This window comes from Leptonychotes weddellii, chromosome 9 (genome assembly GCF_054177405.1).
Source record: "Leptonychotes weddellii isolate Sample4059 chromosome 9, ASM5417740v2, whole genome shotgun sequence".
In the NCBI taxonomy this organism is placed as follows: Eukaryota; Metazoa; Chordata; class Mammalia; order Carnivora; family Phocidae; genus Leptonychotes; species Leptonychotes weddellii.
In genome coordinates, this window is record NC_138377.1 from 118,556,966 (window position 1) to 118,580,561 (window position 23,596).

General features: G+C 61.1%; 1 protein-coding gene across 5 annotated transcripts in view; it reads right to left on the reverse strand.

Annotated features, from left to right (window-relative positions):
• Nucleotides 1-7,886: 7,886 nt before the first annotated feature.
• Nucleotides 7,887-23,596, reverse strand: part of KLHL25 (kelch like family member 25) — a 33,298-nt gene continuing 17,588 nt past the window's right edge. For 3 of the 5 annotated variants that reach the window (XM_081831635.1, XM_081831636.1, XM_081831637.1), the window contains 2 exons: nt 16,325-18,128; nt 7,887-9,382 (listed from right to left, as the gene is read on the reverse strand). In XM_081831635.1, the coding sequence (XP_081687761.1) occupies nt 16,349-18,118 (1,770 nt within the window). In that variant the 5' untranslated portion in view covers nt 18,119-18,128 and the 3' untranslated portion in view covers nt 7,887-9,382; nt 16,325-16,348. Of the gene's footprint in view, nt 9,383-16,324; nt 18,129-19,129; nt 20,970-21,678; nt 22,679-23,596 lie in introns of those variants that run through there. The other 2 variants (XM_081831633.1, XM_081831638.1) reach the window with 2 other exon arrangements.

Consider the following 23,596-nt stretch of genomic DNA (forward strand, 5'->3'; position numbering starts at 1 on the left):
GTATCACAAACTTAATAGGTACGAAGTGTTTGATTTGGGACATATTATTTACATGCCTTAAATAGATTTGGGGATGAGGATTTAAGTTGTTCAATGTATAGAAAATGTCTACTGTGGAACCCAATTAGCCAAGCCAGTCCTTGTTGGCAAACTGGCCAATTCAGAATTCATTTCCATCAGGGAAAAAAAACCAAAAAAACAAAATGATTTTGTTTTTTAAATTTAAGTAAAACGGTCGGCCCGGGGACAACTCTTGGTTTTGAATTATGATTCAAGCTAAGAGCTGGACAGAGAAGTAGGCAGGGAGGTAAGTAGGACGGATGGACGGAAGGACAGGTGGACACACAGACACGGAGCCCTGATGCGTGTGTCAGTGGAATTCCTCCTTGGTGGCCTTAGGCTTTGCTGTCAACCTCTCCCTCAGTGCTGCCCGTCCTTAGCACATCCCTCTGTGGCCAGGAAGTGTCTGCACTGTGGGCGGTGGGACAGAATGGGTCTCAGGACAGGACAGGGGTGTCTCTTTTGTGCGGTGCAGGGGCAATCCATCATGGAGGGTGGGGAAGATTGGAGAGAGCGATGCACGGGAGCCGCCCCGTGACTGTCCCAGCGCGGCCACTGCAGGCCTCCCCGGGTTTGGACCCTGTGCAGCGGGCACTGCTCCCAGCGGAGACTTGCGCCCTTCCTCGGTCACCACCAGGCTGCAGAGAGAAAAACCCCTCCTCAGTGGCCTGCCCTGACCCCTGCTACGACAGGCCTGGAGAGCTTGCTCACACCCAGCAACAGCCTCGGTCTCCTGGGGGAAGGCCTAACCCCCCCCCACCCCACCGCCCACCCCCAGCGACCGGCCGGCCCCTCGATGCTGGGCGTGCACCGCGCAAAGCGGTGTCAGACCCAAACACACCTCTTCTAGCCAGACACAGGCCTGGACCTGGAGGGGGTCATCCCTGCCAACAGCCCAGGAGATCACTCTTCCTGGATGCGGTCAGCTGCCCAGGGAGGAAAGTCTCGAAATCCAGCAGCCCAAGCAAGTCTCTCAGAACTCTGTGCACTTTCTAATTGGAAGCGGAGGTCCTGTGATGGTGCTAACCATTTCCACAGGGGGCTCGTGAACTGGACATCCGGGGGGGGAGGAGGAGGAAGTGTGGGGGCCCGGAGGAGAGAGATCGTGGTCTCAGTGCTGGAACGGGCAGTGGGCCCTGGGTTTCCCGGCAGCCAGGGCTAAAAGGGAAATGTGTCTTTCTCATGGACTTTCCCGTGACTCTCCAGGGAATCTGGCGTGCTTTGTCTTTCTAGTGAATTTTTCTTCTGACATGCACACGTTCCTCAGTGGCAACCTTATATGAGCAAAGGAAATGACCACTGTGGAAGGAAGCCCAGCAACCTCTTCATCTACCGGATTCAGTTTAAACCTTACGCCAGCCAATATTATCTGCCCCCGCCCCCTCTAGATGCAGATGAGGAATCGAACTGCAGAAGCAAAGCGACATTCCCCAGGGAGAACACCCCCTACCCCCACCGGGTTCGAGCAGGGCTGGAATCTGGGCCCCAGTGGGCCTGACTCCCAGTGCGTCCGCATCACCCCACCCTGGGCAACCTGCAGGCTCAGCTCGTGGGGACACGGCGTGCGGTCCGAGGCCCACCGCGGCCCGACCTGACCTTGAGCACAGCTCAGACTCCCAGGCAGGGACAGCAAGGGCCCACAGTGAGCAGCAGGGCTAGTCAGAAAAAGCCGCCGTCTCCAGCACACCCAGCTTGGTGAGCAGAAGGGAGCTGGAGCCCCGAGCGGTCCCTACGACAGGGACCTCACAGCCCAACTCAGCAGCTTGGGCTGCAGGGTATCGTCTCAGCTCTCATGTTAAAGTTTCATTTCTTGGGGGGCCTGGGTGACTGGGTCGGTTGAGAGCCTGACTCTTGGTTTTGGCTCAGGTCATGATCTCGGGGTTGTGGGATTAAGTCCCTCACTGGGCCCCGCACTCAGCACAGAGTCTGCTTGTCCCTCTCCCTCTGCTCCTCCCCCTGCTCGCTCTGTCTCTCTAATTAAAACAAAGAAACAAAAAAATCCCAAAACAAACAAAAAAACCTCATTTCTCTCCCTGAGAAGCGGGGAGAGGAGAGCAAGGGAGACCAAACCGAGTGTCCCTAGTGTGTGACAAGGCCTAGCAAGAGCTCAGAGATGTGACACAGAGCACCAGTGTCCGCTCTACAAAGCGGACAGAAGGCAGAGTTATCTTTTTAAAGTTCACAGGCAGTGGGACTGAGCTCCCGCCGGCATGGAATCTCGGAGCGTGCTTTGTCCTCAGAGCTGGCTCTGCGCGAGGCTCACCCCAGGGGACAGGGGCAGCAGAGTGCCTCCCAATCCCACCTCCCCGGTTCCCTGCCCTGGCCCGGGGGGCTGGGGGTGCTTGGGAGGCCGCTGCCGAGCACGTGGGGCCTCGGCACCCACGGGGAGGGCTGGGTCGCTGGACCCTGGGGGGATGGCGGCCACCAGCAAGGAGCTCAGTGCTTGGCACCTAGTTGGTGCTCCAGAAATTAGATGAAGTAATTGGCCGGGAATACAGTCCAGCCCAACCCAATTCGACTCAATGAACCAGTTACGGCGTGTCCTCCCGCAGGGGACCGCCTGCAGACAGCCTGTGTAATGAACCCCACCAGAGGGTGACCAGCCTTCCCGACAGAGGCGAGATCTGAAAGGCTCTGGGGTTTGCCCACAACACACTGCTGGTAGGGAGTGGGCCCGGCCTGGCGGGGGAGCTAGCCACTGCTCCCTCCCCTGCTGCTCACCTCCAGCTCCAGCCAACCCCAGTGCAAGGCCCCTCGGCTCTGGGGGCTAGCAGAGGGCACGCGGGTGGGGCGAGCCCGTGTCCTGGTCTGCATGACTCTCTCTCCCATCCCGGGAACCGCTCGCTCAGGCCCGGGCCAACCGGGGCGCTGGTCCCTGGGCTCTCTTAACCCACCCCCAGGGCCCGTGGGGGAACTTAGGTCCTGCTCCTCGCTTGGCGCAGAGGCTCTCGGTCCCCGCCCAGGTGGCTCACCACCGATGTGCCCCGCTCCGCTTCCCCCCGAAGGCCACCCTGGCCTCCACGGGCCAGCGTCCCAGGCCTACCCCAGCAACAAAACATGTCCGCCAGAGAGGGCGGGGAGGGCTGTCTGGTCCCAGGGGCCGAGGATGCTCCCTGACGGCTGCGTCCATGGGGCTTCCCAAGTGCCCCTCAGAGCCTGAGGCTGAGACGGCTCTGGACGGGGGGCCCCCGGCTCACGCCACCCTCCTCACCCTCAGAGCTCTCTCATCCTCATTTCAGCCCCTCGACTGTGCTTCCAGGGAGGCGGCCCAGGTGAGCACACATCCCTCGCTCAAGGCCAGATGGTAACCTGGATCTGCTTGGCTCTGAAACTGCAGTCATCTGGTAAAGACCCTGCCTGTTGACCTTGAGCCCGTGTCTTTTCCAGGACAACTACCCTGCCCTCTGACCTCAACAACCACTTTGGGGTGTAACACGGCTCAAAGCATTGACCCAAGAAGGAAAACACGACATGAACTAGGACGTTCTCGGTGATGGACCGGTAAGCACAGACAGGCACCGGCCTGCTGGTTCCGCCTGGGGCAGCAGCTGGGCCGGAGTGCGGTCTCTGCACATGGAAGTTTCTCCGGGGGCCACCAAGGAGAACCACGTGGCGATGATGTTTGCCGGGTGTTTCCTGAGGGCCAGGGCTGCTCAGCACCTCGCACCAGACACTCATGTGTCCTTACCTTGTTCAGTTCTCCTGGGGACCCGCTGACATGGCCCCTTGTGATGTCTCCTTTACAAACATGGCCGCTGAAGCATGGAGACCCGAGGGGCCTGGCGTCAGGTGGGTAGCTGGAGGGATGAGAAGTGAGCTGGGTGTACACTAGCTTCCCCCACCCCTCCGCTCCACCTACAGATTTTACAACCATTTCTCACAAAGGTAGCCGGGAAGTCCTGGCTTGGGTGCCCACCTGGCAGCCAGGTGCGTGGATACAGAAGGATGGGCCTCAGCGGGTGCAGAACAATGCCCCCCGCTGCTCGGTTCTGGCCACCTGTCGGAGGGAGGGGCTTGTGGCCCTAGTGTCCCCGTTGTCTGGATCCGGGAAATGGGATCCTGGCCTCTGGGGACGTGCATCACAAATGTGTGCCTGGCATTCAGGGCTCTGCCAGGCTCAGGCAGCCCTTCTCCGACCCAGGGCCCTTGGCCAGCCTCCTATCATTGGGGAGGAGAAGGTCGGAAGTGAACCCCAGGGGCAGCTCTCCACAGCCATCCGGGGGCTCTGCGGGGCTTCTGCTGGGGAAGACTCCGTTGGGGAGCGTGGCTCTGAGGCCTGGCCCGAGTGGCTGGTGCCCCGGAGTCATGTGACCACAGCTGGGGGGCCAGATGGCAACCCCCCTGCCAGTGAGGCCTGGCTGAGAGCTTCCCCAGGGGAGTCCCCCGCCCCTACTCTTGCCCTGTCCTGCCCTGGATCGGGACCCCAGGAAGGTGCGGGGTTGCCGTGCTCAGCTAGGGTCCCAGGCCGGGGGTCCCTTGCTGGCCTGCAGCCGCAGGGGGAGCTCCAGAGAGCAGAGAGCCTCGGCACCCTGTCTGCGCGGTAGGTCAGGCCCTCTAACCTTTTCAGGGTTCTGGCCCCTCTGGTCAGCTGGGGAAGGCTGCGGACCCCGCAGGGGAATGGTTTTATTTTATTTATGTCCCCCTCCCCCTTGTTTTCAATACGTAAGCTACTACATGCAGGCTAGCGGAGGAAACCCACTGCATCGGCAGGCAGGGCCTGCCCTACACAGTGCGCCAGCTGGCTGGAACCCCAGCCCTGGAGGCAAGTCCAAGATCGGCAGGATGCTGCTCTTGTCACACTGGGGCCGGCTCTGTCCCGGGCCTGTCTCCTGATAGAGCCCTGGCCTGTGCAGCAAAGCTCCAGTCTCCACGTGCGTTCCCGGGTGCGTGTCTGCGTCCACATTTCCCCTCTAAGGACACTGGTCAGGTTGGGTTAGGGGCCCAGCCGGCTCTGCTATGACCTCACCTTAACTGACTACATCGGCAAAGGGCCTGTTTCCCAAAAGGCCACACTGAGGCCCTGGGGGTTGGTCAGGACTTCAACAGAGGAGTTGGGGACAGAGTTCCTGTACACCCACAGAATATTTTAGAAACCGAATTTATGTCTTGTAACGTCCACAATTCTGTATTAGTGACGTGATTGGTGGCCAGTCTGAGAATGATTGTAATTTGGACACAGTAACAAGTTTGTGGTATTTCAAGATACGGACGACTGTAATGCCACGAGAACATCGGGAGTCAGTCACAGAGGCTGATACCAGTGGGGTGGTTGCCTACATTCCCAGTTGAAGAAAGTGCTGTCAGAGGTTCTTGAAGAGAAGGGTGCAATGCTTTCCCATTCAAGGGCACAGACCCCTGAATTCAATCCTGAATCCCAGGTTAAGTACACCTGCCCAAGCCCAAGCCCAAGGTGGCGGCAAAACAGGTGAGGACAGCTGTGCGTCCCTGCTGGAAACGGACCCCAACCACACCTGCCTACAGGCAGGGCCCGACGCTGACAGGTGCTGCGAGCCCGGAGGCTGGGCGGTCAGGTGGGGCCCGTTCTGGCCCAGATGCCTGACGGGCAGGGAAGCGGAGAGAGGCCGGCCACCTCTAAGTGGCAGAACGTTCGTTCCCCCCTCCCATAGGCAAGAGGCTCGTGGAGACACTGGGGCTGGGATGAGGCAGTTCGTTTCTCACTGCACAAAATACCCACCCACCGATGACCCAGAAGAACCAAAGGCTCTTTCTGAGCCGCCTCCTTAAAGACAATTAATGGCTGCTTACAAGGCTCCTTCTCTCCCCCCGCCCCAGGATTTATAGCCTTGGGTGCTGAGCAGGGATGGTGACCACAGGCCACTGGGGTGGATGGTCTGGGCTGGCCCCTCACCACCTCCTACACCAGGGAAGGGCCTTTGGACACAGGCAGACCTGGCTGAGGAGCAGTGAGGAGGGACGATCGGGCCCCCTTGCTGGCCTTGGGAAATGCAGGCCCCCAGGTGGGCTCATGGGGGTGCTGAAGGCTCCAAGTGGCCCGAGCATCGGGAGCTATAACCCACGAGAGTCCCCAGGGATTTCTTACCCCAGCGCTGCTGGGGCTCCCTTCCCAAAGCCCCATCCCAGACACGGCCTGGCCCCTGGGGGTCCAGGAAGCGTGGAAGTGGGCGTGCTGGCCAGTGACTGGGCATGCACCCCTCCCTCCCTCCTCCAGCTCCGCAATGATGGCGGCCCTTCTCGTCACCGCAAGGCTCTCTGGGTGCCCGGCCTGGCGTTCAGCGCTGCACAGAACCCAACCTCACTTCCTCGTGAACCCTGCTGCCACTGAGTCAGACGCACACACAGGAGTGCGCACACCAGCCCCAGCTCCTTCTGGCCAGTGTGACCAGTGCAGGGCGGGTGGGGGAGAGCTTTATCCTCCAGGCCTGTTTCCTCAGCAGCAGGGGGAGGACGAGAAGGCCCACCTCCTGGGGTCACCGTGCAGACCACGGGGGCAACCAGGCAAAGCGCTGGTCGGCGGCAGCACGGGCGGGCCTCCCCGATGTTGGCGCGCACACAGGGCCAGGCTCTTGAAGAGGCCTGAGGCTCTCTGCGCGCCCCACTTGACCGGCTCCAGAGAAGGGGAGGCAGGCCAGGGTGGACAGGCTCCTTTCAACTCCAGGTCAGGCTCCTTGTCCTCCAATACCCACCTCCCCTTTATTCAGTGATCGGCTGGAGCTGTGGCTGCCATGCCGGGCCTCGCATGGGAGTGTGCACGTGACGTGTGCAAGTTGGGGGGCATGCCCTTAAAGAGGTTTGCTGGTCGTGTCCTTTCCTCTTCCCAACGGCTGGGATGCAGACGAGATGGCAGGAACGGGGTGGCCACATTGGGCCAGGAGACAGAAGCCTTGCATGGAAGCTGCCAGAGTAACAAGATAGGAGGCTGGGGCCCAATCCTACTCCGGCCTTGGCTCGCTTACACTCACATCCAGGCTGCATAAGGAGAAACACGCCTCTGCTTACCATCTGTGCTGCTTCTACTGCAGCCTAGTAGGAGGCCGCCCCCACTTCTGGTGGCCGGTGTTCAGGCCTGCGAGGGGGGGTGCTTGCCTGTCACTCCCAGCACTAGGGGCAGAACAAGCAGCGTGAGGGGCTGTGCCTGGCGGTTTGTGGAGGGAGCTGGGAGGGCGTCCCTGCTTGGCAGTTCTGAGCGCATCACACTTTCCAGATTGACTCACTTGTTCAGATGCTGCTCCTTCGAGGTGTTGAGAAATGAGCCGTATCACGCCATCAGCATCTGAACCACTTGTTCACACAGTTCAAGGCCAGTTTGGGTTCGGGGGGCCTGCGCACCGTGGAGCTTCAGAGCACACGGGCGGCGGGGGCCACGCTGGGCCGCCCGCTCTGAGGGGCGCCCTGAGCCCACGCTCCCGAATTGGGAGTTGCTTTGGCTGTGGAGGGCGTGAAGGGACAGCAGGGGACACGAGCATCTGAGGCCACACAGTGCTAATGCTGGCCCCTGGGGGCGACTGCGCCACCTGGCCCACCTCCCTCTGTTCACACAAATGAGTGTCAGCCGGGGCTCCCGCACAGACGAGCACATGGAGCTTCGAGCTCCCCCAGCAGGGGCTTTTCAGGAAAGCAATCTGGATTCTACGAGGGTCAAGGGTCAATTTCAAGGCTTCACTGCTGGGACAGTCTGAGGAAAGGAAGCCCTCTCATCTGGGTGCCGGGGGGTCCTTGGGGAGGAGGTCTCCCCGCCCCCCAACTCAGCGGAGGGGCAGAGGTCAGGGGGCAGACCCCGGCCCTGGCTGGTGGCGCGAACTCCAAGGCTGCCCAACACGGGTCCCCAGCCCCCAGGGGAAGCACGGTTTTTCTCAGCTCTTTATTAAGTTAGAAACAGAAGGAACACAACTCTTGGGGGAAGCACCACTGCGAGGCCCGTGGTGCTGCGTGACAATTGTGTGTGCCCCACCTCGGCCGTCCAGAAGCCTGGGCCTCGGGGCGAGCGGCTTCCTCCGCCGCCCCCGCCGCGCCATGCCCCGGGACCAGAGCCCACCCCAAGAGATGCCCACGGGGCCAGCGGCAGCACGAGGTCCTGCAAGGGGGCGCCGCGGAAGGATGACAGCGGCGGGTCTGTGACGCGGCCCCACCACAGGGCAGCCCACAGGGGCGCCCCAGCCCCGGACCAGCCGAGCAGCATCAAGCAAGAGCTGCACTGCAAACCCGAAAACTAGGTGTGAGCTGACCCCTCCAGAACCCCAGACACTGGGGATACACGGATGAGGGACCCACTGACCTCGGGGGTGGAGAAAATGAGCCAAGAACTGGCGGTCCTCCTGGGGACTATTCTTGCTTCTGGGGCCCAGGGAGCGACTGGGCCAGCTGGAAGGCCCAGGTGCCAGAGGACAGCTGGTGCTGGTTGGGGGCCCGGGGTCACAGGCCTTGCTGCTGTCCTCCATGCTGAGGCGGCCAGGCCTGCTGGGATCTCGATGGGTGCCCCGGAGTAACCCTGCGGTCGTCAGCTCTTATCTGCCCCTAGGCTTGGGGGGCAGGGCCACATCCCGAGGGCCAGTATGGTCCTGTCGGGAGATGGGATCACTGCCACCTCTTGGGGTGTGGGCCCTGAGGAGATGGGCAGCCCCCAAGTCCTGCTGTGACGGGGCATGAGTGTCCGTGTGCACCCGGGCCCAGCGGGCCTGACTCTGGGGAGGGGCCCACAAGAGTTTCCTCTTTAACCCTGGGGGTCTTGGTGTCATTTGCTAATGAAGTTTTGTGGGTGCCACTGAGGTCACCGATGGGTTTCTGCCTGTGACACAACGTGTCCTCGATTTCCTCCCAGGCAACTTGTGCTCTCAGGCCCGGTGGACCCCGTTTCCCTGAGGCCCGGGACACCCTCTGTTGGGTGACATCACAATGACAACAGGGAGGGGCGAGGCCAAGGCGGTGCTGTTGGCGTTGCGTGACCCGAAGGCCTCCCAGTACCGCCCACCCCAACCCACGGGGGCTCCTCCCTGCCCGGTCTCCCTGCCCCCGAACAGGACTTGCTGCAACAGGCCACCTCAAGGCTCTGCACATGTGTCTTCTCCCCGAGGCTGAGGGACTCCTGAGGTCGGTCTGTGCGCCTCCGGAAGGTCTTCTCCCCTGCAAACCACCGCAAAGCGGAAAAGGCCTCGGGCGGACACACAGGGCACTCCAGACAGCTTCTCTCCTCTTGTCTGAAGCTCAGGACAGCCCCCGAGACCGCTGCTCCCACCGCGAGTGCTGCCCCGGGGCCGGGCTGAGCTTCCTGCGGCGGCCGGCGGGGTCAGGGCCACTCTGGGACGGTGAGGGCTGCAGCCGCAGGGGTGGGAGAGACACACAGAGTCTGCAGGGGAAGAGAGCGGGAGGGGGAGAGAGCATGAGTCACATCCACATGGCTCTGTCCTAACCCGGAACAAAGCGAGAATCAGGAGGCCACACTAAGGGGCTGGAAGTCAGGCCCTGAGAGCAGAAGGCCCGGGGCGTGAGAAGGTGGCTTGTCCATTTACCAGCAGTGCAGCTGCTTCCCTGGGCCCTGCTTCCCTCACCCGGAACACGGCAACCCCCCCGTCCCTTCAGCCACTCCAGCTACATGGCCTGAGGCCCCGCAACCCAGCAGGCGCCGCGCTAGGCGCTCGGGAGACAGGAGGGCAAACAGACACAGCGACTGTCCCCTGGATCGTCCCCCGGTGGGAGACCCCAAATGCTCGTACCAGTAACTGCATACAGCAATCACACGCTGTCAGAGGTGCTATGCGTGAAAAATAAAAAAGTAGAAGAACCAGGACTTTTTATTTTGGTGGAGGGTGTGGGAAGATGGTAATATTTAACCTGAGACCTGAAGGAGTTTGCTAGAGGGGCCAAGAGCAGTGCAGGCAGGAGGAACAGCATGTGCAAAGGCCCGGAGGTGGGAAGCTGGCAAGTCTGAAAACCGAAAATGAGGCCGGTGAGGTGGAAACAGGACAGGCGTAGACACAGAGAGCAGGGAGGCAGGGGGGGACGCCAGCCAGCCATTCGTCCGTGTCCTCCACAGATATTTCCTGGGCCCTGACACAGGCTCTGGGGGCTGACGGTGGTGAAGGAGGGAGCACAAGCCCGCGGTCACCGAGCTCACACTCCAGCCTGGCTTCCCCATCAGTGCAGCGTCCGCCCTCTCTGAGCTTCCTGCTGTCCGGGGAAGAGGAGGGAAGGATCTCAGCCTCCCAGCGGAGGACGGAGTGGTCCACCGCATGGGAGAGGTTTCGCGCAGGATGTCCCTGAAGCACCTGACCTAACCCAACTGGGCCAGCACGGTCGATTTTAAAGCCTGACCCACCGCGACAGCTCAGCATAGCGCTGCCTGAGTCCACGTGGAGATGTGGCTGTGGACGTGTGTCAGGGTCAGGGGGCGACAGCCATGGCTGGAACCACGGGGACAAAGGACCTGGGACGGGGGTGGTGCGCAGGAAGGGCCTGGCTGGGCAGGAAAGAGGAAGCACTCGGGACAGCATGGCAGGGACTGAGCACTTGGCCTCCACGTGGAGCCGAACCCTGGGGGCGGGGGCAGCGCTGTAAGAATTCTCGGGAGTTCTCCCAGAGGATTTCCAGGTACCCGGCTCGTGGGGCACACCCCTTCAGCGCCAGCAGCACACTCTGGCCAGCACTGGAAGCGCCGTGGGCTCCGGGGTGGCCTTAACCAAGGAGACGCGTGTGTGCCAGGGGACACGGAGGATGTCCTCCCAGCACGCTGAGCTGCCCGAAGGAGTCTCCGGTGGCTGCAGAGGGGCAGGGAAGTGGGCCCTCGGCACGGGCGGGCAGAGCGCTCCAGGAAACCTGCGGGTCCGCCAAGATGCCAACAGGCCAGACCGTCTCCGCAGGACACTTAATGACGATGCCGTTCTTGGGGTCCCAGCTTTGGTTAGAGTCCCCCTGAGTACTCGTGTCCGCGTACACCTCCACACGTGGTGGCTTAGAACCACTTGTAGGTCTGCACGTATTCAAGTAACATTTAAAAATTCAAGCCAGCACTGCAATCTGTGGGACTTTCTTCCTTCAAGTCGGGTATGCCCCTCACTCCCTCACTGCCAAGGCTTCTGGAAGGTTGGTTTGAACACAGGGGAAGTTCCCAGGGGGTCAGCAGCCCCCAGATGCAAGGCAGGGCAGCCACTTTGTCCTCAGGGGGGTCGGTGAAGGCCCCTCACAAGGTAGAAGCTGGGTCACAAGGCCCCGAACATCCCGAGACACTCCAAGGTAGCCAACCCAAACCTCCGGGGCCCGTCTCTGCTCACACCCTCCCACCACACTAGGCAGACAAGGGGCTCCCCCCCGAGACAAGGCCCCGCCGCTGCCCCAAACCAAACCTCAAAGCCACCCATGGCAGCGGTGAGGGGCTGTGGGACCCTGACCTGTCCCGAGTCGCTGAAGGCACTCTTATGACGGAGAAACTGGGGAGCCCACTGCCCGGCTCCTGAACTCCCTCCCAGCTCACAGCCACCCTCAGGCTCAGCCCACGGCTGTCCCGGTCTGGGCCACCGCAATTTGGGGCAGGTGCCTGTCTGAGGCCCAGGCTCCCCATCTGTGAGATGGGACACCCCTCCACCTTGCAGAGTGGTGTGGGGCCTGCGGTCACCCCACGCTGCCCGCGTGCAGCTGGCCCTGGCAAGCCCCTTACTGCTCTCACAGTCCTGTGGGTTGGGTGAGGGGTCTGCCCCTCAGGACTGCCGCAAGGGAAGGCAGCTGGCACCTGATCCCCGGCCTGGCACGCGGCCAACCCTGGTGAACACCGCCGAGCACAAGACTGTGGGTGCACGACGGATGGACGGAGCTGGGGTGTTCCAAGAGGACTGAACTCCCGCCCGGGCACCTTTCTCGTGACACCAGGCCCATCGTGTAGATCTGTGCTCTGGGATTTCCTCTCGGTGGCAATGTCTTTTAAGGCAGGATAGGATGTGCTGAGTCGCCCGTCCTGCAGCAGTGACTGAACCCCTTGCAGGGCCCCGCGGGGGAATAACGGGCTCAGCCTTTCCCAGAGCTGGGACTGGAGGCCCCTCCACCCCCACATCCCAAGTGGCTGGGTCCCAACAATGACTGAAGAGATGAGCTCCTGGTGGCCTGGACGCTTGCCCAGCATGCTGGGTGGGGGTCCAGGGAGGAGAGGCGAGGGCGCTGGGCCTTTACAGAGCTTGATGGGGGGCAGGGGGGCTCAGTGGGAGAGAAAAAGAGAAAAGAACATTCATGGCTAGTCTACACTTCGCGGGTAACCCAGGGTAACCCAGCTCCAATGGCCTCCCAGCTGCCGCTGGCTGCCATCACCCAGCTACGTGGGTCTGGCTGTGACACTGGGGCTCAGGGGCTGGTCCTGGAGCTCCTGCTGGCCTTGAGCTTCCGACACAGCAATCAGCCCTACCGCTCGTGCCCATCCCCTGCTCGGTGCCAGGGTACAGACCGAGGAGACCCGGGGCCTGGCTCCCCAGATGCCCACAGGCGTGGGGCACGGCTGGGGCTCGAACCCCGCTCCAACCCTTCCTAGCTGTTTATCTGATGCCAACGACGTAGCCTCTGTCTCAGCTGCCCCCTTTGCAACAGTGGGACCTAGGACAACTCGTTCTGAGGAGTCAACGAGATCCGATCACTCTGCTGTAGACACAGGCACCCACCAAGAGCTCAAGGCTGGGGGCCGAGACAGGACGTCACCTGGCGTGATGCTGAGGGGCTGCAGAGGGCAGGTGACCTCTGGTTGCTGGCTCCTGGAGTCGGAGTCTCGTAGGCCGGACAGAGGGGCACTCCAGGCACAGGGGCAGGAAGGTCCCCGAGCCAGCAGGGACAGCGAGGTGAACGTGGGAATCCGGAAGCCATGCTCTGGCCCCGGCACCGGGCTGGAGATTCCCAGCTGGCAGCCAGGCTCAGTGGAAAGCGCCACAGTCCACTGCGGGTGCCCACGCAGGTGGAAGGGGAGGCAGCCGGCATGGACACCTCTGCTCTTCCCGTCCTTCCTCCTTGTGGACGGTGCTCGGCCTGGGCTCCTTTTGCGCCTCGTTCGGGTGCCACGGCTCAGCTCCCCCTACTCCCCCACACTGCTGCTGTCCCAGCCCCACTCCCACCGCCCCCATCTGCCGCCCCTGACTCAGGGCCACCCCTCCAACCCGGGGCCTGCAGCACTGCGGGGGGGCCGGCAGCCAGCAGCCACACCGGAGGACCACCTGCCTGCTGCTGCAGCCCCATTTCCTGCACAATGCCGGGTCACGGGCCCCTCCCCAGAGAGCCCCGTTTATGCCCCGGCCTTTGAAGAGATCTGGAGAACTCCAAGCCGTCTTGGGCCGGCAAAGCTGGGGGGAAGCAGGGCTGTGCAGAGCGTGGGAACAACCCCGGGTCAACCTGTGGGACGGAGCCACGGGAACGCCGGTTTCCCAGGCGGAAGGGGGACTGCAGGGAGGGGGCTGCTTGGCTGCGGGGGCCCGCGAGAAGGAAATGGCTGGGATACAGGGCAACAGCTGAAGGACCCTCTGCCTCTGCTGCAGGTGGTGCTGGTGCTGGTGCAGGAGCTGGGGAAACCCGCGCTGGGGACGCTCACACACTCACGTGCGGGCATGGCTCTGGGACGGCGGGGCCCAGGCATGGCTTTCCCTGGGGATGCGGGACTGGCTCCATCTTGCGTCCCTTTGCACCTGCTTCCTCCTCCCTGAGATGGGGCTGACAACGGCACCCCCACCATGGACTGGGCCCGGCTGGAGGGCCAAGGCCCCAGCAGCACTCAGACGGGCACACCCCACTGCCTCCTGTGGGTGATGGACCCTTCTAGAAGGAGGGGCTGGCCCAGGGACGTGGAGCGGCCCCCACCGCCCAAAGCAACCCGAAGCCATTACTGCCTTATCCTTCCGCATCACCACCTCATATAAAAACCTACCCTGAACCCGCTCCTCACTTGACCTATACAAGCACTAGGGATCATACAATCTTCACTCCTGTATTCGAGATGGCAACGCTGAGCTCAGGGGAGCGCCATAAGAGGGTCAAGCAGCCAGTGAGAGCCAGAATCAAAGAGTGACTCATGCTCCACCTCCCCGTCCCTGGAATGGGGGAAAATTCCTGAAAAAGTACAGGGCTCATGAGGTCCGCCGGCCTGCCCCCACCCCTCCCACGTGGGGTTGAACTGCTGTCCAGGGTCATGGGGAGGGGTGAGCACCAGCGAAGGAGCCCTCAGGCCCCACATGTGACCACCCCTGAGTGCAGGAAGAGGCCATGAGGAGGTGCGACTATCTCTTAAAGCTTATGCCCCAGGGGACCAACAACTTGGGCTACACAGATTTTTCTCCCAAAGAGGGAAAGAGCAGATTAAAACAAAACAGGGCAACCTCAGAAAGGGACAAAGCCCCCTCCTACCTAGATTGGCCTTTAGGAGCCTGAACACCCTGGACGTAGGAGGGGCTGCGGCCTGGATGGCCTCACGGGCCGGCCCAGCCGACCAGATCATCAGGTCAGAGCACGTGCTTGCCTGGAGGGGCAGTCCTAGCAGCCACCACGTCAGCGAGGAAATCAGGTTTTCGACCCAGGCTGGCTCCTGAGGGAGCTTCTGTGACCTGAAGGGCCTGGCCTGAGGGCCGGTTTCTCAGAGCTGGGGCTGGTCACCAGCCCTCCCGGGTGGGAAGGTTAGCTGCATGGCCTCTTCTTGTGCTGGAGACAGAGCCTGGGATCTCTCGCCCCATGCCGCAGCTTCTCAGAGTCCCTGGGACCCATGCCTCCCTCCCTCCCACCCACCCTGGCATCCCCAGAACTCAGTCCTAATGGCTGAGGACCTGCTGCCCCTGCCCCAGGTGTGAGGGGCCCAGGAGGAGGGCTAAGGGTGGGGACACACAGCCTGGCTTCCCCAGGGCCTGACCAAGGAGGGTGGGACCAGAACACAAACCCTTCCCTGGTGCCTACAGATCTACCATCCCTTTTCCCAGCCCCTACTCCTGAGCTCCCTGCTGGGCCGGCTCAGGACACCCTGATCCAACCGCAGTTCTGGCGCTGTTCCTGCCCCAGAGGGGCTGCAGGAGAGACCCCACCCCACCCTCAGAAGAGGCCTGTCTGGATAAGCCGGTCTTTCCCTCCAGCTGACTCTGCACCTGCCCTCAGGCCTTGGGCAAGTCCCTCCTGTGCCTCCCCATCCCTCCATCACCCCAAAGAGCACCTAACGGTGTCCCTTAACTCCCTGCATCCACTGTCACCTTCCCCTTCTGGGTAAGGACCTCACATCATAACGGCCCCAAGAACAATGAGCAGGAGCAGTAACTTGGGCAGTCCTCTGCCGCAGTCCCTGCCCGGCCCGGGGGCCCCCCGTTCACCAGGACGCCCGCTCTGAGGAAGGCCTGCTCGCCACCTGGCGGGACGGGAGCAGCACCCTGCTGCCTCCACAGGGTGCCTGCCCTGCGGCTCCAGCAGCCCACGTGCCCCTTGAGCTCTCCCATCCACCGTCCCTGTTTCTCATGGGACCCTGGATGCACCCTGGACTCACCTGGTCCTGGGTGTGGTGTGGGCTTTAGCACTAGTGTCGTAAAGAAGTCTGGCCTTTGCCCTTGGCTTCTGGGAGATGATTGGTCCTTCCCAATAGACTGTCCTTGTTTAGGGCGGGGGTGGGCACATCCGTGTGACTTGGGGTAGGGGCTTTGGCTCACGCTGTACCAGCTGACCTGGACTTGCAGAGGAACCCCGTGGGTAATCCATCGAGCCTGCGTGATGGGGCCCCGAGAGAAACTCCGGCCCCCAGAGATTGTGTGAGCGTCCCCCCGGTCACTCACGGAGGGACAGTAACACTGTCTGGACTGCACGGGCAGAGGGCTCTGCCCCAGTCATCTGTACTTGGCTGATCTTAACCCGTATCCCTTCCTCTAACAGACCATGACCGTGACCACAGCAGCCTGCAGTGCATTCTGTGAGTCCCTCCAGTGAATACTCGCATCTGAGAGTAACTTGGGGAAGCCCTAACTTGCCGCTGCGTCAGACGTGAGGATACTCTTGTGGGCAGACTGCTCCTCGACTTGGCCGGCAGGCCTAACCCCCACGTAGTGCTGTCAGAAGACCCTCAGTGATTCTGCTGGGCAGCTGCGTCTGGGACACACTGCACCCATCAGGTGGTTGTTCCCATTTGGCAGAGGGCTTACACACTCTGCTCAAGGTCAACTGCAAGTAACGGACAGAGCCAGGCTTTAGCTTCAGATCTGGAAAAGGCTCCCAGAGCACCCAGCCACCTGCTGCCCCATCCAACCCTCCCTGGAGGACACAGTGACCCTGACCCTGAGTGGGAACAGGCCCCGGGCTGCTGGGAACTCACCTGGCTGGGCTCTGCTGGTGCTCCTCACGAGGGCAGGTGCTTCCAGGTGCTGACAAAGGCAGTGGGGATGAGCGAGTAGGGCACGGTGGTGATGCAGTTCCACGTGTCCGAGGTGGGGTCATAGCAGTCCAGGGTCTTACACCTCTGGGTCCCGAAGTAGCCCCCCACCACATAGAGCTTGTTGCCCGAGGCCAGGGCGTGGCAGGACATGCGTTTGGCGGTCATGTCCCCGATCCGCGTCCACTGGTTGGTCTCACAGTCGAAGCGGTAGGCTGAGGCGGCCGTGAACTCCGTGTCACCTCCCATGATGAAGATCTGGCTGCCCAGCACGGCAGCTGCCGTGTACCGCCAAGGCTGGGGACACTCAGCCTTGATGGTCCACCGGTTCTCCGAGGGGTCGTAGCACTGGACCTTGGACACCATGTCTCGGTGGATGCTGGTCCCTCCGAAAACAAAGAGCTTCAGCTTGGCGCTCACCACTGCGGCATTGCTGACGCCATCCCTCAACGGGGCCACCATTGTCCACTTGTTAGCCCCGGGGTCGTACTTCTCCACCTGCTTCAGGGAGACCGAAGGGGAGGCAGGGAAGACACCCGCCAGGGACGTGTGTCCCCCGACCACATAGAGACAGTTCTCCAGCTCCGCTGAGCCGTGACCGAAGCGGGCGATCAGCATGGGCGCCGCCTTGGACCACTCCTCGTGGACGGTGTCATACACCCACACGTCCTTAGAGACCCCGTTCTCGGAGCCCCGGCCCCCGGTCACGTAGACCTTGCAGCCGATGGCCGAGGCGCTGAACTCCTTCCGGGGGCTGGGCAGGTCCGCCTTGGGGATGATCTCCTTGGCCTTGTGGTCCACCTGGTAGATCTTGTCGCACATGAAGGTCTGGCCCCCCAGGATGAGCAGCGTGTGGCCCGCCTTGCGCGGCCGGGCGCAGGGGCTGGTGACCACCCCGTCGTTCTGCAGGATCTTGGTCTTGCAACGGAGCGCCTCGTCCATGATGAGCCTGGTGCGCTCGTCGGCCATGAGGAGGGCCTCGCCGGAGACGGCCTCCTTCAAGCAGTCCGCCGGCAGCAGGGCCAGCCGCACGCTCCGGAGGAGCTCGGGCAGGTGGGCCTTTCTCTGCTCCAGGTCATGCTTCACCCACTGGAGGATGGCCTCGAAGACCACGCGCTCGTCCTCCGTCTCCAGCTCGTCGCTGGATATGAGGTCCAGCAGGGTGTCCTTGGACAGGCTGTTGAAGTCCTCGCTCTGCCGCACGGTCTCGAAGTGCACGAGGCACATGCGCCAGGAGAACTCGTACAGCCGGCGGCACTGATGCGCGTCTGACAGCAGCATCATGCCCAGGCAGTTGGACGGGAAGAGGTTCTTCTCCAGGAACTCGGCGGCGGCGTCGCGCACGTCGTGGAACTGCAGCATGTCGCCGGCCTCCAGCAGCGACTCGGCGTTCTCCTCGTTGATGACGATGCGGGACGAGTAGGCGAAGTCCAGCAGCAGCTCCAGCACCTCGGGATGCAGGTTGTCCTGGAAGTTGACCGTGTCGTCCCGGCTCTCCCGCAGGCCGTGGCTGAACATGGCCTCGAAGTAGCAGCTGGACGCGGCCAGCACGGCGCGGTGGCAGGGGAAGGCGCGGTCGCCCGCCCACAGCGTGACGTCCGTGAACATGCGGTGCTTGCGCAGCGTGTTGAGGTGCGCCAGCACGCAGTCGGGGTGGGAGGCTTTGTGGAAGAGGCTGATGTTCATGGACCCCGTGCTGCTCCGCGACTTCCGGGTCTCATGGACGCTGACCGACATGCTGAGCCACCTGCGGGAGGCAGGGCAAGGCCACAGGTGAGAGGGGCCAGGCCCTGGCTCCCGGCACGGTGGCCCCGCGGCAGCTCCCCCTTCAGCCCCGCCCCTCCCCTCGGCCACGTGGTCAGGGACGGTGTGGGCGGTAGTGGCTGGTTTTTTACCTCTGCCCTTCAGGAACTTTTTTTTTTTAAATTTCAGACCAGCTTTGGAAGCAAACGCCTTTGGCCTGGAAATGAGCCCCCTCGGAGTGAGTTTGAGCTGCAGCTGCCTCCCACAGTCAAGGGAACACGTATATGGTGGCCTCGGGACACTAAGCGGACTTCAGGTCACAGCAGGGCTAAGTAGCATGTGCCCTGGGCCACATCCCATTCTCAAGCTGTCCTCTGGGGACACGGCTCAGGTGGCCTGATTCTACAGCTGGGGAAGCTCAGAGAAGCAAAGCGGCTGCCCCAAAGTGCCGGAGCCAGGATTCCCACATGGGCTCTCCAGTTCCAAGCCCAATTTCTATTCTCCACGGGCCCAACGAGACTGATTCTTTCAGGGTTTTCTGTGGCAGGCTGGATACACAATGAGCCCAAGGAGCCACAGACCCCAAGCAGAGCCTTACGCCCTCCCCGTGCTCCCAGTAGGACCTGTCCTGAGCTGGGCTCCAAGCAGCCTGGCCAAAGTCCCTCATCTCCCTTGCCCTTGGAAAATTCCCAAGAGCTGCCGCTACAACCCAAGGGCTCAGTATAGACATGTTCTCCAAAATCCAGGGTCTTCCGAGGCTTCCTGACCCAGCGGGGATGAGCAAAGGTTTGGAGGCAAAGCTGGCTGATCAGTGAATGGCTCACCTACAAGACACCTGCTTGATTCTGAGGTCCCAAACAAGAGAGCCACAAGAAGAGCCGGGTACAGACCACTAAAGCAGTCCAGATTTGCCTCGGCCGAAGCAACTGGAAAACCCGCAACCAAAGGAGCCTCCTTAGTCCCTACAGGCGACTCCAGGATCTTGGGCCACAGCGAGAACCTTACCTGGCTCCCCGCTGTGCCCTTCAATGCCAGGCCAGGACTCAGGGCTCAGAGGGCTGCTCTGCATTAGCATCCTGACCCCCCAAAGCCTGTGCTAAGTTCTTCCTGCTGGTAATGAGCCCCCCTCAAAAAACCCCAAACCTATTCTTCTTCCTTTTTAATTTTCAAAAGTATATAACTCCCCCAACCCCAACTCCAAGTCAATTTTCTGCTTAAGTAATAATCTGGTAAAGGAAGGAAATGATTTCATGCTTCAGTGACATTGTAAATTAGCGTCCAAGTGCTCTGCTCTCTCACTCACTCACTCCTCCCCTGGCAAAGAACCAGAGAAACCACAAACTGACGTGATCTGAGCTGCCTGGGCAAGGCCCCTGCTCCCGGGCCCGGGCAGGAAAGGCGCAGGGGCTGGGGCTGGCCCTGCTGCTCCTGGCCCCCAAGCCCCAGGCGGCTGACCCACCAGGGACGTGGCTATGCACAAGTACTACTGTAGGCCACCAGGCTCTCGGTTATGAGGTTAGCCCATGGGAGTGGGAGGTGCAGCCGGCATGAGGGTAAGAGAGTTGGGCCTAGGTCCAGGCTGGACCGGGTGGTGCCCGTTCAACCACCACCCTGGGCACCTCTCCCCCGAACCCCCATTTTCTCTTCTGTGAAACAAAGTCCCTGTCCTGCTGGGACCTCAGAGTTACTCAGTTGTTGGCAGTTATTTACCGAGCACGACCTCTGAGCCTGGCCCTGGGACCAAGAGGCCCAGAGGTCGAGAAGCTCCAGTGGCCTAGCCCACAGAGGCTTTCCTGGCAGCTCCGTACTCGGCCCAGATCCGAATTCCAGACACTGCAACACGTTTCCCCAAATCTTGCTCACAGACACTTTCCCAAATGTGGCCATTCATCGAGTGACTCCATCCATCCCGTCCCCACTGTGCCTGGGCTGAAGAGGAGCTATGGCCTTTGACCTAGGCACCAAGCCGGGGGCGATGGCTCCAAGGACTCCGATTCAGGGAACCGGGTGGAGACTCCCTATGGAGGGGGCTAAGGGCGGGACAAAGCAGGACTCAGAGAATAAGAAAGCGTCAAAAAGCAGGGCAAACCCAAGCGGAGCAGCCGAGTCTGCCCTGAGAATGAGGTCAAGTGGTGACCTCTCCAAGGCCAATGCTGAGTGAGCAGCCCAGGGCTCCAGAGCTGGCTGACGTCTTGCTCAGCACCAAGATGCCTGCCCACTGACGCAAATCCCCTGCACAGGCGAAGAGCCAGGCATGGGCGCACACACCCAAGCAGGTTCCCGCCCCGGAGAGCCGCCTGTCCGGGCATCTCCGTGCCGAGGGCAGAGGCACCTGCCTGGCTGTTTCCCCAGATTGTACCACCTCCTTTTGGACAGTGCCTGTTCTGAGCCAGTCTGCCGGTGACAGCAACCACCAGGCATGCATTGACTTGCCCTGGACCCTGGGGCAAGGTGATCTTGTCCCAGAAGCATCATGACTCCAGGAGGTGGAGGGTCTCGTTACCCCAGTTTACAGATGAGGATGCTGAGGCCCAGACACAAGAAGGGAATCACAAGAGCTGCAAGTCTCCGGCCGGGCCCACAGGTCCCCAGGGCTGTGCTTCTGCTCCAGGCTGGCCGGCACAGGAGGACAGGCCTCAGAGCCTGGGGGGGGGGGGTGCTACATGCCCTGTGGCAGGCTCCTCACCTCAACCACAAAACATCTGGAAGCTGGTCGCCTCCACCATAACATGTCCAGGACAGTGCTCAGCGTCTCCTCCGAACCTGCTGCCCCCAGCCCAGGAAAATGGGCAATGGCACCAACATGCTCCTTCTTATCTGGGCCCAATCTCCAGGCTCCCCCCATCCCTCCCACCAGCAACATCTAGCCCTCACAAGTCCTGTGGTTCTGCCTCCTAAGTGAGTCCTGAGTCTGACCCTTCTTCCCGCCTCCATCCCTCCCCTGGACTACTGGAACCCCCCCCACCCGGTTCTGCTTCTGCCCTCAGTGATCTGGGCTCCCTCCAGACACCAGAGGGCTCCAAAAGTATCACCTGGATCCCATCACCCCCAGTCACAACCCACCAGGGGGTGTCCCAGCACCCTCAGTGAAATCCCAAGTTGTCACTGTGGCTGCCAGGTCCCACATGAGTTGACCCTTCCTCACTGGCTGCCTTCTGTCCTCATATCCTGCCACTTCCCACCCTGCTTGCCCCCTCAGGCCACACTGGACTTCTTACTGGCCGCAGGACCTTTTCACACGCTGGTCCTCTGGCTGGAAGGCTCCCCTGCCTGTCACTTTTTTTTCTGCATGGCTCGCTCTGTCACCTCCTCAGAGGGTGACCTGACCACCTTGTGGAGATCAGCTCCTCCCCACCCCTCACCCACTTCTGCCCTCATCACAGCACCCGCTGCTATGTAACATGCGTTTGTCTCCTGTCTCCCCAACCTGCTGAAGGTGGGGACCACGTGTGGGGCTGAGGTGACCCCAACATGCAGTGGGACCTGGCACAGAGCAGCTGCTCGATTTGACTGAATGATGAAGACTGGAGACATGTACAATGCACAAAACTCACTCCACTTGACGTCTCATGGAGTGCTCATTCAGCTTGTTCAGCCCAGACGCAGAGAAGCTGGAGGTTGGGACGGTGAAGGCTGTGCCTCTCCCCTTCCTTTGTGTCTGACAGGGGTTTCTGTCACTGGCCACCTAGAGTCCCCACCAGGACAAGCGCTCACTAACATCAGTTCCCTGGATCGGTGACAAGGTGCTGTGCTCCTTGCTCGGGCGTCTCCACTGTGTGGGTCCCTCAGCCCTTTCCACCTACAGGGAGGCCACCCCAGACACCGAGCATGGGTTTTAGGAGACGGTTTTCTGTGTTCACTAGCAGTTACACACGCAGCCCTATGTGGGGCGGGGGATACAGAGAGTGCGGGACACAGGCTCCCGTCCAGTGGCAGGAGGGGCCAGCGTTTGAGAGGGTGTGTTCAAGGGCCGTCTCCTCAGCTCCCTGCCTTGGGGGCCATAATAAATCAGATGCTCTCATGCTGTGCGTATCACAGAACTATTTTGATTACCTAAGCGTCATCCTGGGCTTTGATGGATTTAAGGCACATGAAGTAACAGCCATGCTCCGGACTAGCAATTTATCATCCTGCTAAGAGGTATTGATCCACCTCCGCTCCCCACACTGCAATCCTCACCTGCACAGAAGCAGTTAAAATGCACCAAATAACAATGTGCCCAGCTCATTTCTCCCATCATCTTTGGAGAGTTAACTAAAGTAGCCAAGGCGGTAAGATCTCCAGAAGAAACTCGCCATGCTCTCCAAAGATCCCAGCCCCAGAAAACTAAAGGTCTCCGTTCTCCAAGAAAAAATGCACCACAGACGATCAAAGCTACTGTCAGGAGGTGCCTGGGTGGCTCAGTCAGTTAAGTGTCTGGCTTCTGATTTTGGCTCAGGTCATGATCTCAGAGTCATGGGATGGAGTTCTGTGTCGGGCTCTGTGCTCAGCACGGGGTCTGCTGGAGATTCTCTCTCCCTCTGCCTCTGCCCCTCCCCACATGCTCTCTCTCGCTCTAAAATATATAAATAAATCTTAAAAAACAACAAACAAACAAAAACAACAACCAGCTGTTGGTACCCCTGCCCAGAAGGCCTGACTGCATCTGGCTGCAGCACTAACCCCCTCCCCGCCTCCCTCCACCAGCCAGCAGTCTGCGCTCCTCAAAATGAGGATGTCAATGCTACTGATCTTCACCGGAGGCCAGAGGGAGTGGGAAGGCCCAGGGCCCTGCTGCTGGGTTGCAGGTAATGTGGCTCTGACTCACTCATCAACCATAAGCTTCCTGAGCAATTTCCATGTGCCACGTACTGGGCGTGGGAGGAGGTGATGGACAGAGACAGGTTCCTGCCCCCACGGGGCTGCAGCTCTGGGGTCAGTGGTGTGTGTGTGTGGAGGGGGGCAGACCAGCAATGAGGAAATAGGTCAGTGAATGAGGAAAATAGGAGTGGGCCACGGTGACAAGGCGGTGGGGTCACTTAGGCCCCTGTGAAGAGGGGACATGTGAGTTGAAGCTTCACTGATGAGCCAGAGCCAGGGTGTGATGACAGGAAAAGGAAGGTTCTAGGTGTAGGAACTGCAAACACAAAGGTTGGGCAGAAACAAGGCTGGCCCCACTCAGAGAAGAGAAAGGCCAGGGGCACAGTCACGTGGGGCTGGTGGGGACCAAAGATGCCCACGAACTGTGACACAGCTCCCACCGACAGGCGGGGTCCATGTCCCCTCCTTTTCTGTCTGAGCGGGTTCTATGGCTGCCTGTGACGGACCAAACGGAGCCAAAGGGAGCCTGGGCCCAGTGAGGCTTCCGCTCCCTGTCTCTCGCAGTGCTCACTCAAGGGGAAGCCAGATGACGTGAGCGGCCCGGCCACTCCCCGTCCATCTGGCCGCCATCTGAACGCCAGTGCCAGACACGTGAGTGAGGCATTCACCTCG